The sequence below is a fragment of the Urocitellus parryii genome, chromosome 5, assembly GCF_045843805.1.
Source record: "Urocitellus parryii isolate mUroPar1 chromosome 5, mUroPar1.hap1, whole genome shotgun sequence".
NCBI classification, from domain to species: Eukaryota; Metazoa; Chordata; class Mammalia; order Rodentia; family Sciuridae; genus Urocitellus; species Urocitellus parryii.
In genome coordinates, this window is record NC_135535.1 from 97,038,816 (window position 1) to 97,055,640 (window position 16,825).

At 36.1% G+C, this 16,825-nt stretch overlaps 1 protein-coding gene across 1 annotated transcript in view; it reads left to right on the forward strand.

The window, feature by feature from the left end:
- The window catches only part of Dusp16 (dual specificity phosphatase 16), a 90,967-nt gene that overhangs the window by 61,831 nt on the left and 12,311 nt on the right, over positions 1-16,825 (forward strand). The window contains exon 5 of the mRNA XM_026409288.2: positions 14,521-14,680. Coding sequence (XP_026265073.1) covers positions 14,521-14,680 — 160 coding nt within the window. The remainder of the gene's footprint in view (positions 1-14,520; positions 14,681-16,825) is intronic.

Sequence of the window (16,825 nt, forward strand, 5' to 3'; positions counted from 1 at the left end):
ATATTTTTAATAGAATAGATGTGTAGATGAAATGGTAAGAAATGGATATTAAGAAATAAGACACTGGTAAGGTAGACAGCTTTGAAAACAATGAGCAGGAATTTGTATCTGAGTTCTGTGTTCACTGTTGACAAGAGCCTGAAGGGAATTTTAGAGATTGATACTCCAGAAATGTTAAACAAATTCCCCAACATCACCCAGTTGCCTTTTAGAACCAGATTTACCTTTCACAAATAGCATAAACTAACTGATCTTCCTGCTGATCTTCTTGATTTAAACAGGAAGGAGCAACAATATGCTTCTTTTTCCTTAAAGATCTCTAAAAATGAAAATTTTATAATCTTTCCTAATAGTACATATATTTTATTACAATTCAAAATTTGAAGTCCTGAAAAATATTACCTACAAGGCTACTAATTTATTAGTCTTTTTCTAAAATAGAGGGCCACCAAGATACACTAAAAGTTTGTCACAGAAGTATTCTTAGAAAGATCATAATACTTACCATTTAAAATTCTAGAAAAACTCTTTATATTATTGTATTTAACCTGCATAGTAGAATTAGAAGGTAGGTTGGCCCCGAGTTGTTAAGTCACTTGCCCAAGATTGTCACTAACTTCAGAGTTGATCAGGGACGGAGCATATGCAGATCCAAGCTACTCTGATTTTCATGTTTATATAACACAGAAAATATCAGTCTTCTGTAAAATTGAATTTTCTACAGCAGGCTGTTTTGATGGACTGCTGAATCTTAACAGTCTGTTAGATCACAGTTGAGGTTTTCCACAACAAATTCTACACCATCCACATCTAGTAGAAGTATAATGAAAACCAGATACATAATTTGAAATGTTCTAAGTAGCCTGAGTAAAACAGGTGAAATTAATTTTAATAACATTTCATTTAAACCAGTATATCTAAAATGCTATCATTTCAACATGCAACCAGTATTAAAAATCGAGATATTTTACATGTTTTGTCCTACTGAAATCTGGTGTGTGATTTATTCTTACTGCACATATTAAATTGGATTAGCCACATTTTTGGTGCTCAGTAGCCGTGGGAAGCCTATTGTTACCTTACTGGACAGTGCAGATCAATACTTCATGTTTCTGATGTTTTAAAGATATGGTTCTCTGTTAAAGACCGCAAGTCATTGGTTGCAAAAATATACTTTCATTTTACTTGTCCCTCAAACTGTGCTTTTGTTTCTTACAATCTGTTCTTTCATTCTGTAGTATCTGTAACTACAGGATGTAACTAAAGCTGAAATAGGAACAAAATTAAAAGTCATTTGCTGATGCCCAGTTTGTATCTGAAATGTGTGGGATTTGAGAATCTCTAATTATGTGAAAGACAAAGTTCCTTTATCATTTTTCTTCCTTATCAGTTAAAACTTTAAATAGAAACTTTTCTTTCACATTTAAATACATGAAATGTATGATAGAATTACCTACTGCAAGTGTTTACTAACCTGCACTGTATGAGATGAGCTGCTTCAGCTGCTTACTAGCGCAGGACTGCTGCTTCTTCCTGAGTTACTGTCTGGTTGTCAGCATTCTTTATTGAGCTTTTTATTACAGCCTTTTAACATGCAAAGTTGGTTTTCCTATGTTACCCTATTGTTTTGCCCGATAGTAAGATTATTGATACTTTCTCTGTTGTTCTTATGGCAGTTAGGCAATATCTTGGACACAATATCATTGAATGATGCTCTCAGAGTTTTCAAGAGAGAAATACATGATATAGGAAGACGGAAGGTCATTAGAGTTATCAGTATAAACGTTTAGTGTCTACCATGTGTAGAATCACTATACAGTGTGCAAGTTGGTTGGTTAGATAAAACCTATTTTTTAAACAATAATTCACAAGTCAAAATAATTCACAGTATGACTATCATTACTTAGGCAGTACTGCATAATGGGCGAGTGTCAGCTCTGAGGGTGGATAGGTTTGCTTCTCTGTTTTTCACCTTACCAGCCATATCACTCAAGGTAAGATCCTGAATCTCAGTTTCTTTATCTGCAAATTGTAATGATTCCTATCTATTCCTATTTGCATATCATCAAGTACAGTCCCTGCTTTATAGGGGACACTCATCAGTATTGTCAGCATAGGATAGAGTACTAGGCATGATGCTAAAGTGAGTGGTGGAGTGGGTTTTGTGGCTTGAGGAAGGCTGGATAGAGGAAGTAGGACTTGGTCAGTTTTAAAGGCAAATGGAGTGGCAAATTCAAATTGACTCATGAAATTGACTTCAGTAAGGTAAATTATAATTTGATTGTCTATAATTGTTATGCCATGGTGATTTAATGGGACTTCTTGTCTTCATACTAGCTGACCATGAGGAAATTGCCCAAATAAATCAGTTTTATTAAAGCCATCTATTAATCTGTACTCTATTGCTCCATCAACAGGTCATAGAAACTACACTTAGAAATTAGTCCAGCTAGAGGAGACAATTCATTACATAGTTTAGGAGTCAGACTTTTAAATGAAAAAAAAAAAAAAGAATGAAAATTGTAATAATAAAACTTTCTTTTTTGACTCACAAATATTTTTGAAATTTGACCTAATTGTATATTGAAACTATAACCTATTTTTTAAGTTCATAGGGGTCATCTCTTTCACTCTGCAGAAGAATGTGTTCTTAAATTCAGCCTGCTGTATTCAGTATAACTTCCCTACTTAATGCCAATTAGGAAAAATAAGAATTTGGAGTAGTGAAAAATATACATTATAGGCTTTTTGAAAACTCTTATTTTGTTACTAGCTTTATTGATATAGTTCATACAATTCATAAGTTATATTTACAATGTAATAAAGTAAAGAAACTAACATTTAATAAGACTATATTATGTATTACTTTATACTCATGCCAGCTGTATGGAACACACAACATTAGCCTTATTTTACAGGTGAATACCAAGATCATTCAGGTAGAATGGCAGTGTGCTGGCTTGTGCTTTGATTTTTCTTGGGCCGGTACTCATATACTTTGTATTATTTCTTGCCACACTGAGATTTCACATGAACTACTTATGAACTGTTTTTAATAAGAAGGCCACTAAGCTGGGTGCGGTGGCACATGCCTGTAATCCCAATGGCTAAGGAGACCCAAGCAGGAGGATCATGAGTTCAAGGGCATCCTCAGGAAAAGTGAGGTGCTAAGCAACTCAGTGAGACCCTGTCTCCAAATAAAATACATAATAGGGCTGGGTGGCTGGGATTGTGACTCAGTAGTAGAGCGCTCCTCTAGCACATGCAAGGCCCTGGTTCTATCCTCAGTACCACATAAAAATAAATAGATAAATAAAATAAGTGTATTGTGTCCAACTACAACTAAAAAAAATAAATATTTTTAAAAAATAGGGCTGGGATGTGACCCAGTGGTTGAGTGCCCCTGAGTCAAGCCCTAGTATCCCTCCCCCTGAAAAAAATCCATTAGGAGTTTGCTTTCCACAAGAAGTAAAATTAAGAATCAATAAAGAGGATGGATTCAAACTAAAAAGCTTCTTCTCAGCAAAGGAAACAATAATGTGAAGAGAGTGCCTACAGAATGGTAGAAAATCTTGACTACATGCTCCTCAGGTAAAGCATTAATCTCCAGGAAATATAAAGAACTCAAAAAACTTAACACCAAAAAAAAAAAAAAAAAACCCAAAACAAAACAAAAAAAACAAACATAAAACCCCCAAATAACCTAATCAATAAATGGACTGAGGAACTGAACAGATTCTTCACAGAAGAAGAAATACAATTGATCAATAAACATATGAAGAAATGTTTGTCATCTCTAGCAATTAGAGAAATGCAAATCAAAACGACTCTAAGATTTCATCTCATTCCACTCAAAATGACAGTTATCAAGAATACAAGTAACAAAAAGTGTTGGTGAGGATGTGGGGGAAAAGGTACACTCACACATTGCTGGTGGGACTACAAATTGGTGCAAGCACTATGAAAAGCAGTATGGAGATTCTATTTCAAGAAAACTTGAAATGAAACTACCATTTGATCCAGCTATCTCACTCCTCAGTTTATATCCAAAGGACTTAAAATCAGCATACTACAGTGACACAGCCATATCAATGCTTACAGCAGTTCAATTCACAATAGCTATACTATGGAACCAGCTTTAGATGTCCTTCAGATACATGGATAAAGGACATGTGAGATTATATATATATATGATGGAATATTACTCAGCCTTAAAGAAGAATGAAATTATGGCATTTCCTGGTAAATGGATGGAGCTGGAGAATATCATGCTAAGTGAAATAAGCCAATCCCAAAAACCTGCTGAATGTTTTCTCTGATAAGCAGGTGCTGATCCATAGTGGGGAGGGGTGGGGATATGGAAGAATGAAGGAACTTTGAATTGTGCAGAGAGGATTGAGGGGAGGGGGGAAAAAAAGAGTTTGCTTTAATGAATTAGCCCTCTCATTATGGCAGTTTATCAACTTCTTTAGCTTGTCAGTTAGACTCTTCAACTTGATGTTTATGACCCTCTGTGATCTAATTGTATCTTTTCATATCTTCTTCTGATCTTTCTCTCCGCTGGTCCTCTCCATGTCTGAATGGACATGGTCAGTGCTGCATGGTCAGTCCTCCAGACATTTCTGTACTTTGTGTTTACTTTCTTTTTTTTAATTGATTTTTTAAAAAAAATAAATGATAGCAGAATGCATTATAATTCTTATTACATGTATACAGCACAATTTTTTCATATCTCTGGTTATATATAAAATATGTTGAAACTAATTCGTGTCTTCATACATGTACTTTGGATGATGATGTCTATCACATTCCACCATCCTTGCTAATCCCCTGTCCCCTCCCTTTCCCTCCCACTCCTCTGCCCTATCTAGAATTCATCTATTCCTCCCATGCTCCCCATCCCTACCCCACTATGAATCAGCTTCCTTATATCAGAGAAAATCCATCCACAATACCTATGCAGTTGTCCCTCTGTATTCCTGGGTTCCAAATCCATGGATTTAACCAATCACAGATTGAAAATCATTTGGGAAAAAAATGCATCTGTACAGAACATGGGCAGACTCTTTTCTTGTCATTATTCCTGAAACAATATACTATACTGTCTATTTACATAGTATTTACATTGTATTAGGTATTAAAAGTAATCTAGAAATGATTTAAAGTATATGGAAGAATATATGAAAGTTATATGGAAGTGCTGCGTCATTTTATCTAAGGGATGTGAGTATCCATAGATTTTGCTCTTTGAGGGCCCTGGAATCCATCCTCCTTAGATCAAGGGATAACTATATCCCATTCAAACTTCAGATGGTAATTTTAGTTCGTGTTATGGTTCCCTTTCAAAATTCTTCTCTTTGGTTTTACTGCAAGCTATTTTATTTATTCTGTGGGATCACATTCATTTGATACCTCTTTCTATTTTTGATATTTATGTAGCTGCCTAATTGGTGTAGGTTGTTCAACCCTCAGTAGGGCTGCTTGCTCTTTATATGCCCCCAAGGCCCTACAAAGCACTTTGGCAACTTTTCAAAATAATAAATATAACTTAATTTTTAGACAGTACAACTTGATTCAAACAATTTACCATGTTAAGAATTACTTAAGTAAAATCTCCTAAAAAAAAGTTTTCTCATGCTGCTAATTTACTCAGAAACCCTTTCTTAATACATTTGAGAATCCCAAGTAATCAGTCTTTAATAAGTTGTAAAATGAATGCAATATAAATTAATGACATTTTACTATGACCTATAAATGAAACTATGTAAGGAATATATGCAAAGATTTTTCATCAAAAGATACTAATAAACTAGTTACTGGATCCTGACTTTAGTCTTCTTAAAGATAATGATTCATTCATCAAATACTTATTTAATCTCTGTGTGTGCCAGACAAGTATTCTAGGTGCTGGGGATGTATCAGGAAGAAAGACAACTTTTTTTCCCCCCATGAGCATATATCCTGGAGGAAAGAAACTTTACAGTAAAATAGTAAGTAGGTAAGCTGTTAGTGTGATTTATTATATAACACATTTATTATGGTTAAGTTCTATGATGAAAACAGGGCATAGAGAGGGAGTGCCTATAGGGTGTTGGTTGTGATTAAAGGGTGATGAAGGTAGGCTTCCTCCAGATACAGACATCTGAACAAGCACTTGAAGAGAATGAGTCATTTGTCTATCTGGAGGAAAAGCAGCACATATAGAAGCCACTGCTGGTACAAGTGTTATCTGTATGATGAGGGGAAAACAAGGAGACCAGTGTGGCTGAGCATGGTGAACATGAGGAGTGTGTCAAAGTTACTCCTAACAGGAAGAGATCAAGACTTCTCAAGCCTTTACAACATCTTTATAAACATGTTGGCTTTTACTCTAAAATAGGAGTCACTAATGGGTTCTGAGCAGAGTAGTAACATGATCTGACTTATATCTTCTTTTAGATCATTTTAGTTCTTATGTTGAAAATAGGTTGTGCTCCCTACAGGATAGAAGCATGGTAGTGGGTTGGCATCAAGTTGGTAGCAGTTATACTGTGTAACTGCCTAATTGAAGGTAGAGCCACTAGAATTTTCTAATGGATTAGATGGTGAGGGCCGGGTGTGTGAAAGAGGTGTCAAGGAGACTAGGAGATGCACTTGCCATTGGGAATCCTTTGGGTAGAACAGGAGGAATTCAGTTTTGGACATGGCCATGTTTGAGATGCCTGATATACTTTCAAGTGGACATGCTGAGTAGGCAGATGGATATATGAATTCAGGACGGGGTCCCTCAGGAGGAGACATAAATGTGGGAGTCATTATCATAAAGACAGTATTTAATGTCATGAGAGTGGATAAGATTATTAAGTACCAGGCATGGTGGTGGGTACCTGTAATCCCAGTTACTTGGAAGGCTGAGGCAGGATGATAGCAAATATTCATGATACAAAGTGGTATTGAATGAAAGTGATAGAGCAGAATAAATAAAGTAGCTTGGAGTAAAACCAAAGAGAAGGAAGGAAATCACGAGATTGTAGGAAGCAAGTTAACAAAGTGTTTTCCAGGAAGAGAGGAGGTTATCAAGTATGCCAGGTGGTGCTGTAGGTCAAGGAAGATGATGACCAAGAATTGGTCATTGGGTTGAGCAGTGTGGAGAGTACTGGTGATCTCTGAGCAGTTTTGGGAGAATGGTGGGAATGAAAGCCTGAATGGAATGGATTCAGGAGATAACAGAAAAGGAATTGGAGATGGCAAGTAAAGATAAGCAGCTCTCTCAAGAAGTTTTGCTAAAAAGAATGATATGACATGTATTAGTTGGAGATGGAAAGTGGGAGAAGATACCTTTAAGATAGGGTGAATAGTGGCTTGTTTGATTGTCAGTAGAGAGAATAATCCAGAAGAGTGGAAAATTGATATAGGAGAGAGATGGAGAATAGCTAGAGCCATATCTTTGAGTGAGAGGGGATGGAATTTATTAAGCAAGAGCTGGGATTGGCCATAGAAACATGAACAAGTTCATCTACAGCAACAGGTAGAAAGGTAGAGTGTATAGGTAGGTATATATGCTGGTACAAGGGTGAATGTGGTGGTGAAAATCAAAATTTGCTTCTGATTGTTTTACTTTTTCTAGTGTAGTAGGAAATAATCATCCACGAGCTAAGAGTGAGAAGAGCAGGGACATGTAGAGAGTTTGAAGAAAAATGGAAATGAATGGAATGGCACCTGAGAGAAGGAAAGTGAATGGGCTAGGGAAATACAATGATTGTGAGCATGAGTTGGAAGTGAGATCAGGTAGCATTGGAGAGTGTTTTCCCTGGCCATGTTCAACAGCACAACTATAAATGCAGTCTAGGTGTAGAATTGGGCTTAACTAAGGTTGTAATCTTGCCAAGTGAGCGTGAAGAAGTGATAAGGAGGCAAAGGAATTGAGAGTGAAAGCAAGGGAATGATTGTAATGACTGACTATAGTTTTAATTGGGTAGGGAAGGCAGACAGACATAATGGAGGGAGTCCGAAAGGTGAGTAGGATTAGCAGATTGTTGATCCTGGAGGGTTGAAGGATTCCAGAAGTAGTGGTAGAAGAGACTGAACTGGAGAGAGAGGAATGGTCCAAGAGTAGGCTACATGAAATAAAAATTATGAAAGGTTTATAGGTATTAGTATTGAGAGAGGCCAGGCTAGACCTAATGGGAGTGAGCAGCTAAGCTAAGGAGTGAGAAGAAAAGGCCAAGGTGTCAGAGGGTATTTAAAGGCCAGAAAACGACTTATCAATAGAAGGCATGAATTAGTAGACTTAGTACAAAGTTGAGGTAAATCTTTAACAGCATAAGATGACTATTTTCTGGAAGTTTAAAGATTATAATGTTTAATCGTGGGACAGAGTAAATACTCAGTTACGTATGTTTTATACAAATGTTGAAAACAAAACAATTACAAATATGTGCTTTACAATTTATTAAGAAGGCATTGGTATCCATCTATGAGTAAAAACATTGCATAAAATACTTGTTTTTCATAATTGTAGTTCTCAATGGCACCATTAAAAACATTGAGATGCTGTGTCAATCACTTGTATATACATCATCAAAAAAAACAAGAACAATTAAGAAAGCAGGTTAATAGAACAGTTATGAAACTTTATAAACTTGTTTACTAACTTCCGAGATGCTATGACATCTCTTCTGAGTCTTCAGCAGCCCCTCTTAGGCTCTTCTCTGCAGCATACCTGCCTCTACCATTGGAAGAGTATGCTTACCAGACATCAGCAGTTGCATGGCAGACCTGTTTGGGCCAGTGTGCTTGTAATTTTTTCTTTTTAAAAACATCTTTTTGTACTTTTAGATGGACAGCAGACAGCATGCCTTTATTTTGTTTATTTATTTATGCAATGCTAAAGATTGAACACAGTGTCTCACACGTGCTGGGCAAGCACTCTGCCACTGAGCCACAGCCCAAGCCCCAATGTGCTTGTTATTATAATTATGTACATTAATTAAAATATATACACTGGGCTGGAGTTGTGGCTCAGAGGTAAACTCCTTGCCTTAAATGTGTGAGGCACTGGGTTCAGCAACTCATAGTATTGTGTCCATTTACAACTAAAGAAAAAAATAAAAAAAGAACAAGAAAGAAATTAAAAATATATATATTACATACACTGATGAAATATGAATGAAGAGAGTTGTTGTTATATAACATTTATTGTTAAATTACTGCTTTTCTGTAAAATTATTTGGAAATAAGGCAACTGTAAAATATTTTGGGGAGTTGGCATACTCTGGAAAGCCTCTATATTGACATTGTTTCACAGGTTCTTGCTCTTTAAAAAATGGAAACTGTAGGGGCTGGGGTTGTGGCTCAGAGGTGGAGCGCTTGCCTAGCATGCATGAGGCACTGGGTTCAATCCTCAGCACTACATAAAAATAAAATAAAGGTATTGTGTGCACTTATAATTAAGTAAATGTTAAAAAAAAAAAGGAAACTAAGTGGTAGCTGCATTTAGGTGTGATTTGCTTAAGAACTTTGTTCAGCTAACCCAGAAAAGAATGAGTCAAAGTCCTGCATCAGAAATTAGTGAATTAAAGGACACTTATTTGTTTTAAATTAAAATAATGTTTTAAGTATATGTGTATCTTTTTTTTCGGGGGGGGGGAGGGGTACTAGGGCTTGAATTCACGGGCACTCTACCACTGAGCCATGTCCCCAGCCTAATTTTGTATTTTATTTAGAGACAGGATCTCACTGAGTTGCTTAGTGCCTCGCTGCTGCTGAGGCTTGCTTTGAACTCTGGATCCTCCTTGTCTCAGCCTCCCGAGCCACTGGGATTACAGGCATGTGCCACCATGCCCAGCTCAAGTGTATGTGTATTATTTTTAATGATTTTCTCTTTTAACTGACTTTTTTCCTCTGATGATGTAACTGCCAAGATGAAAAGGCACTTATTTATGGAATTTAATAGCCAAATTATATTTTAATTTTACATGATGACATACATTTTTCTTTTCCATTTTAAAAAATGGGACTTGTTTTATTATCAAATTCTATCATATTCCAAAAAACTGCTGGATAATAGATTTAGTAAATCTTTTCAGCTAAAATTTTTATTAATAGTTATACTTGCCATTTTAACCTTCCTCCCTCCTTCCCTCCTTCCCTCCTTCCCTCCTTCCCTCCCAGGTGCTTTACCACTGAGCCACATCCCCAATCCTTTTGTTTTATATTTTGAGACAGGGTATCACTAAGTTGCTGAGTCTGTCAGCCTCCTGAGCTGCTAGGATTATAGGTGTACACCACCACACCCAGCTCTCATGTCATTGAAAATTTTTTCTAAGGCTGGGGCTCAGTGGTAGAGTGCTCTCCTCACATGTGGAGGGCACTGGGTTCAATCCTCAGCATCACATAAAAATAAAATAGAGGTATTGTGTCCATCTACAACTAAAAAAAAAAAATTAAAATTTTTTTTTCTATAAATTATGTCTCAATTTAAACACATGTCTTTTTCTCTTCTTTAGACAGTTACTTGAAATTTATCTTTTGAGATTCATTGTTTTATGAGTGAAGAATATTTTTGGTGATTAGACAGCTTTATAAACTTGGTTTAATTAATGTTCCTTAGGCCAGAACTGCTTCTCATGTCTTCTGCCTTTTTGGCTACAGCAATGCCATTGCAGTTTGGTGATGGCAGTAAGCAACGTGTCCGTGAATATGCTTGTAGGCATTCAGTTCTGATCCCAAAGAAGATACTCTTGTAAACATGGCAGGAACACCAGCATAGCAGGACTACAGTTGAGGTGATGAGAAAGAAGAGAGGACAAAATAGATAACTCAGACAAGTTTCTTCTCAAATAACCATCTAAAGGCCTGAGTCACTCACAAATCTTCTCTGAGAAGTACATAACCAGAATGTCATGCCTTTGCCTTCTAATTTATTATAGTTAAAAAGGATAAAAAAGAAAAACTATATTTTAATAGTTCATTTAATTAAAAAAATATATACGTAGGCTAATTGTTCTGATTTGCTTTAGAAGGAACTTAAGTTTAGCAGAATATGGTGATGAATAGTATAGATTTGTGGAGATGAGAATGTTTGGATTTTAATTTTAATGTATCACTTGCTAGCTAGTAAGACTAGCTTGTGAAAGTGAGACTTTGGAAAAACACTAACTAAGCCTCAGTTTTCTCCTTGGGAAAATGAAGATAATAATAACACTCACATCAAAAAAATGGGTATGAGAATTCAATGAGACAGTCTATTTAAATGCTTATTGTAGTGCTTGGCACTTAATAGGCATTCTTTAGATGTTAGATAGTATTTTCCTAATATGTGCCATATGCCACAGTGTTATATTAAGAGACTTTCTAGGAACGGTGGTCAACAAATTGTTTTTGATAGAATATAGGTTGACATTTTCATTAAATATAGGTTTTTAGGCTATAGGTCATAAGTGTACATTGTTAAATTCTTTTGTTTGATAAATTACATCTGACAGTCTTCACTGACATGCAACATGTTTTGCCTTAGAATTTTCTGTTATCTTTGGATCATTTGTAGCAGATGACACTATAATTTTCATAGTGCTGCTGCCTCTCTTTACCTTTTTTCCTCCCCCTCCCAGCCCTTATTTAGTTAGGTAGTTAGAAGCAGGATCTAGCCTTGAATTTGCAATCCTCCTGCCTCAGACTCCCAAGTAGCTTTGATTACAGGTATACACCACTGCACCCTGCAGTGTCACACCCTTTTCTTAGAAACTTCTAGAATATCTTCTTTATTGACTCAGGTGAAACAGAATCTACTCACTCTTTCCTTCCTTCCTTCCTTCCTTCCTTTATTTATTTATCTATCAGGGATTGAACCTAGGGACTCATGCATGGTAGGCAACCACTTGACCACTGAGCTACATCCCAAGCCCTTTTAAAAAAAATGTATTTTGAGGCAGGGTCTCACTGGGTTGCCTGGGTTGGCCTTGAGCTTGAGATCCTCCTGCCTCAAACTCCCAAGTCACTGGGCTTGCAGTACTGCACCTAGCTTCCCTCACTTTCAGTTTAATAAATCTATAGTATTGTTGGTAGAAAAGAGAAAGAAATATGGTTCTTTTCTCTAAGGACCATTGGTGAAAAAAGCTCTCAAAGGCTGATTTGACTAGTGGCCAGCCCACTTTTGTTTTTACCTGGGAGTACTGAACTTGTTTCTGGGCCCTATGGTTAATTGGTTGGTACTAGATAAACTTGATATAGCTTTGGTTCAGCTGCAGAAAAACAGATGTAACCTTTGCCACAAATACAAAAGTTTAAAGGTTTATTATTAAAGTCTCCATAAGGGCTAGGGGGTGTTTCTCACAGGTAGAATGCTTCCCTAGCATGCATGAGGCCCTGAGTTCAATCCCCAGCACTGCAAAAATGCAAACAAAAAACTCAAAGATCTTCATAGTCTGATTATTAACATAACAGAAGCATAGGTGACAACCAACAGACTTGAGCTCTGGCATAGATGAAGGATATTGTTCAAGCTAAGAAGCCCACCTGATTCCAAAAGCTGTTTATTGATTGTCATCTCAACAATAAGGATTGTATGCAAAATCTACACTCTGTCCACCTTTTGTGTAAGATGAAATATATTTATTGTGCCAAATGTGTTAAATGAAGATATTAGTGAACTCTCATATATCAGCTGCTTTTAGGTAGTTGAAAAGAATTTGTAGAAGAGGTCAACATTCCAAGAAAAGAAAGAAATGACCAAGGTTGCTTAAAATAAGAGGCTTGGAACATTTCTTGAAAGGCAATAATGGAATGACTAAAGAAGTGGGGTTGTTTATTAGACTTGTCTGGTAAATGGTAGATGGGATATCAAATGAACAGATTGGTACTTAGTGCAACTACATAGCTGGTGTTAAAAATAGAAAAACAACCAAAAATTGATCTAATATCTCATTTTACTTCACTACTTAATAGGGTGAAAAGAGTTACTGATAATGCAATGCATGCACTCTACTAATGGTGTGAGCAAAGTACTTCGGAAGGGCAGAAATTTGAATCGCCAATTATGCATTAGTGGGAAGGAATTATTAGATAAGGTTAAACAAAGTAGTAAAAGTGGGAAGACAGCCATCAGGAAGAGGGACAGGGCATTCTAAGCATAGTAATGGTGTAAACAGAAGCACAGAGGTGAGTGTATATGTGGCATTGGGAGGGTGTATGGGACAGGGACAGGAAATGAAACAATGAAATTATAAGAGCGTGGATAAAGCAATTATCTTGTACTTAATTGTAAGAAAAATTGCTGTAGCTGGGTGTGGTGGCACATGATCCTGGGGAGGCTGAGAGGAAAGAGGATCATTTGAGCTTAGAGTTTGAGACCAGCCTGAGTAGCACTATGAAACTCTGTCTCAATAAGAAAGAAAAAGGTTGGAACTGAGGATGTGACTCAAGTGGTAGCGTGCTCGCCTAGCATGTGTGAGGCACTGGGATCAATCCTCAGCACCACATAAAAATAAAAATATTGTATCCACCTAAAACTAAAAAACAATTATTTAAAAAAAAGAAAAAGATAACTCTAGTTGTTAAGAATATGGTTTGGGGGAGGGGATCCTGAACTGAAATCAAAATTCAATGGATGTATGAGTTTGTTGGGATGAACCCAACTACTATATATAACCATAATGTTTTAATAAAAAAAAAATTTAAAAAAAGATTATGGTTTGGAGAGAAAAACACTGCAAACTTTGAGTTCTCTAGTAGCTTTTTTATTTATTTTGATGAATATTGATCACTGAGCAGTGAATAAAAATAGAAGAAGATAAATGGAACAGGCAATACCAAAAAAATCTGGCAGCCATTTGGAAGGGGGTTATAGGAAGAGAAAGGAGCCAGATGATCTTATTTTCTTCCTCAGCTGAATGGATGGATGTTATTACCATAAACCAATTTGGGGGATTATAGAGAGGAAACAAGAGATTGGAGCAGAGAAAGAAGAAAAGCTTGTTTAGTTTTTGACATTTTGAATTTGAAGGGCCTGTGGGACGTCCTAATATTCAGTAGGTAGCCAGAAATTTAAGAGGAGATACAAACTCTCACACTATACACACACCCAGCAGCATGTAGAGCAGATAATTAATGCCTTAGAAAGAGATGCAGCCTTCAAAAAGAATGAGTTCTAGAAGAATGCCTAGGACTATATCTTAGAATATCTTAGAGAAAACCCAGCATATTTGGTGTGGGAAGAAAATGTTCTTATGTGTGCACATATTCTGAAGTTGTATAAGTGGTCATTTTATTTTGTATTCGTTGCTTTGCTTTTCTCTGTAGCAATGGAGATGAGAGAATATTTGCCTTATTAGTCGTGTATAATTTTCAAGTGTAGTGTACTATTTTAGACTTTTTTCCTTAAATTTTTTTCCTCCTCTCCAGACTGTCATTTTGTTGGGTTTTTGGATTTCCTAATGAGAATAATTAGTTTAAGGAGACTGGTAATTTTTATCATAACATTAATCTTTCAAAATGATCATGTTATCATATTATTAGTCATTTCAACTGCTTTTCCCTCTACAGGAGCTGATGCAACAGAACGGGATTGGTTATGTGTTAAATGCCAGCAATACCTGTCCAAAGCCTGACTTTATCCCTGAGTCTCATTTCCTTCGAGTGCCTGTCAATGATAGCTTCTGTGAAAAAATTTTGCCATGGTTGGACAAATCAGTGGATTTCATTGGTAAGTAGTTCGAGTAGCATTACAGTCCTTTGGGTTATAGTCTCATCTGTAGGTGTAGCCCCTCTCTCTTCTTTTTATCTTTAAAGGAAAGGAACCTGTTTCAGAGATTTCAAAGTCAGGAAAAAACATGATGTTGCTTTCTCACTTAGCTGTCAAGGTGATGTGCGTGTTGTGCTGTCCCTAAGGTTTGGCCTTGTGAGACCTGTTAGCTAACTTTTAACAGTACCAAGGGTAAGCCTCATAGGATGTGTGATTGTGTGTTGCAAGTGTTTAAAAATTAGTTAAGCTTTTGGGAATAATTAATACCAATACTCTTCAAATTACTCCATGAAAAGAAGAGGAAGTAACCATTACAAACTCATTCAACAAAGCTATTATCATCCTGATACCAAAACCAGGCAGAGACACATCAAGGAAAGAAAATTTCAGACCAATATTCCTGATGAATATTGATGCAAAAATTCTCAATAAAATTCTGGAAAATCACATAAAACATTAAAAAAATAGTGCACCATGATCAAGTAGGGTTCATTCCAGTGATGCAAGGTTGGTTCAACATATGGAAATCAATAAATGTAATTCATTACATCAATAGACTTAAAGATGAGAATCATGATTATATCAATTGATGCAAAGAAAACATTTGACAAAACACAGCACACTTTCATGTTCAAAACCCTAGAAAAACTAAGGATAGTAGGAACATACCTCAACATCTATGCTAAACCCAAGGCCAACATCATTCTAAATGGAAAATAATTGGAAGCATTCCCTCTAAAAACTGGAACAAGACAGAGATGCCATGCCCTCTTTTACCACTTCTATTCAACATAGTCCTTGTAACTCTAGCCAGAGCAATTAGAGAGACAAAGAAATTAGAGGGAATACAAATAAGAAAAGAAGAATTCAAACTATCATTATTTGCTGACGACATGGTTCTATACTTAGAGGATCCAAAAAACTCCACCAGAAAACTTGTAGAATGAATTAATGAATTCAGCAAAGTAGCAGGATATAAAATCAGTACCCATAAATCAAGTGGATTTCTATATATCAGTGATGAATCCTCTGAAAGACAAATTAGGAAAACTACCCCATTCACAATAGCTTTAAAAAAAATAAAATACTTGGGAATCCACTTAACAAAAGAGGTGAAAGACCTCCATAATGAATACTGCAGAACACTAAAGAAAGAAGTTGAAGAAGACCTTAGAAGATGGAAAGATTCCATGCTCTGGATAGGCAAAATTAATATTGTGAAAATGGTCATATTACCCAAAGCACTATACAGATTGAATACAATTCCAATTAAACTCCCAATGTCATTCCTTATAGAAAAAGCACTCAGGAAATTCATTTGGAAAAATAAAAGACCCGAGAATAGCTAAAGTAATTCTTAGCAAGAATAGTGAAGCAGGAGGCATCACAATATCAGACTTTAAACTAGACTACAAAGCTTCAGTAACAAAACAGCACAGTATTATCATGAAAACAGACATGTAGAGCAAAGGTACAGAATAGAAGACAGAGTGACAAACACACATAAATATAGTTATTTCATATTATACAAAGGTGCCAAAAACATACATTGGAGAAAAGATAGTCTTTTCAACAGGTGGTGCTGGGAGAACTGGAAATCTATATGCAGCAAAATGAAAATAATTTCTTTGATATATGGAGAGTAACTAAGAACAGAGTTGGGAGGAAGAGCATGAGAAGAAGATTAGCATTAAACAGGGATGAGAGGTGGGAGGGAAAAGGAAAGAGAAGGGAAATTGCATGGAAATGGAAGGAGACTCTCATGGTTATACAAAATTACATACAAGAGGAAGTGAGGGGAAAGGGGAAAAAAAAACAAGGGGGAGAAATGAATTACAGTAGATGGGGTAGAGAGAGAAGATGGGAGGGGAGGAGATGGGGGATAGTAGAGGATAGGAAAAGCAGCAGAATACAACAGACACTAGTATAGCAATATGTAAAACAGTGGATGTGTAACTGATGTGATGCTGCAATCTGTATACGGGGTAAAAATGGGAGTTCATAACCCACTTGAATCAAAGTGTGAAATATGATATGTCAAGAACTATGTAATGTTTTGAACAACCAACAATAAAAATTAAAGAAAAAAAATGAAAATAAACTTCT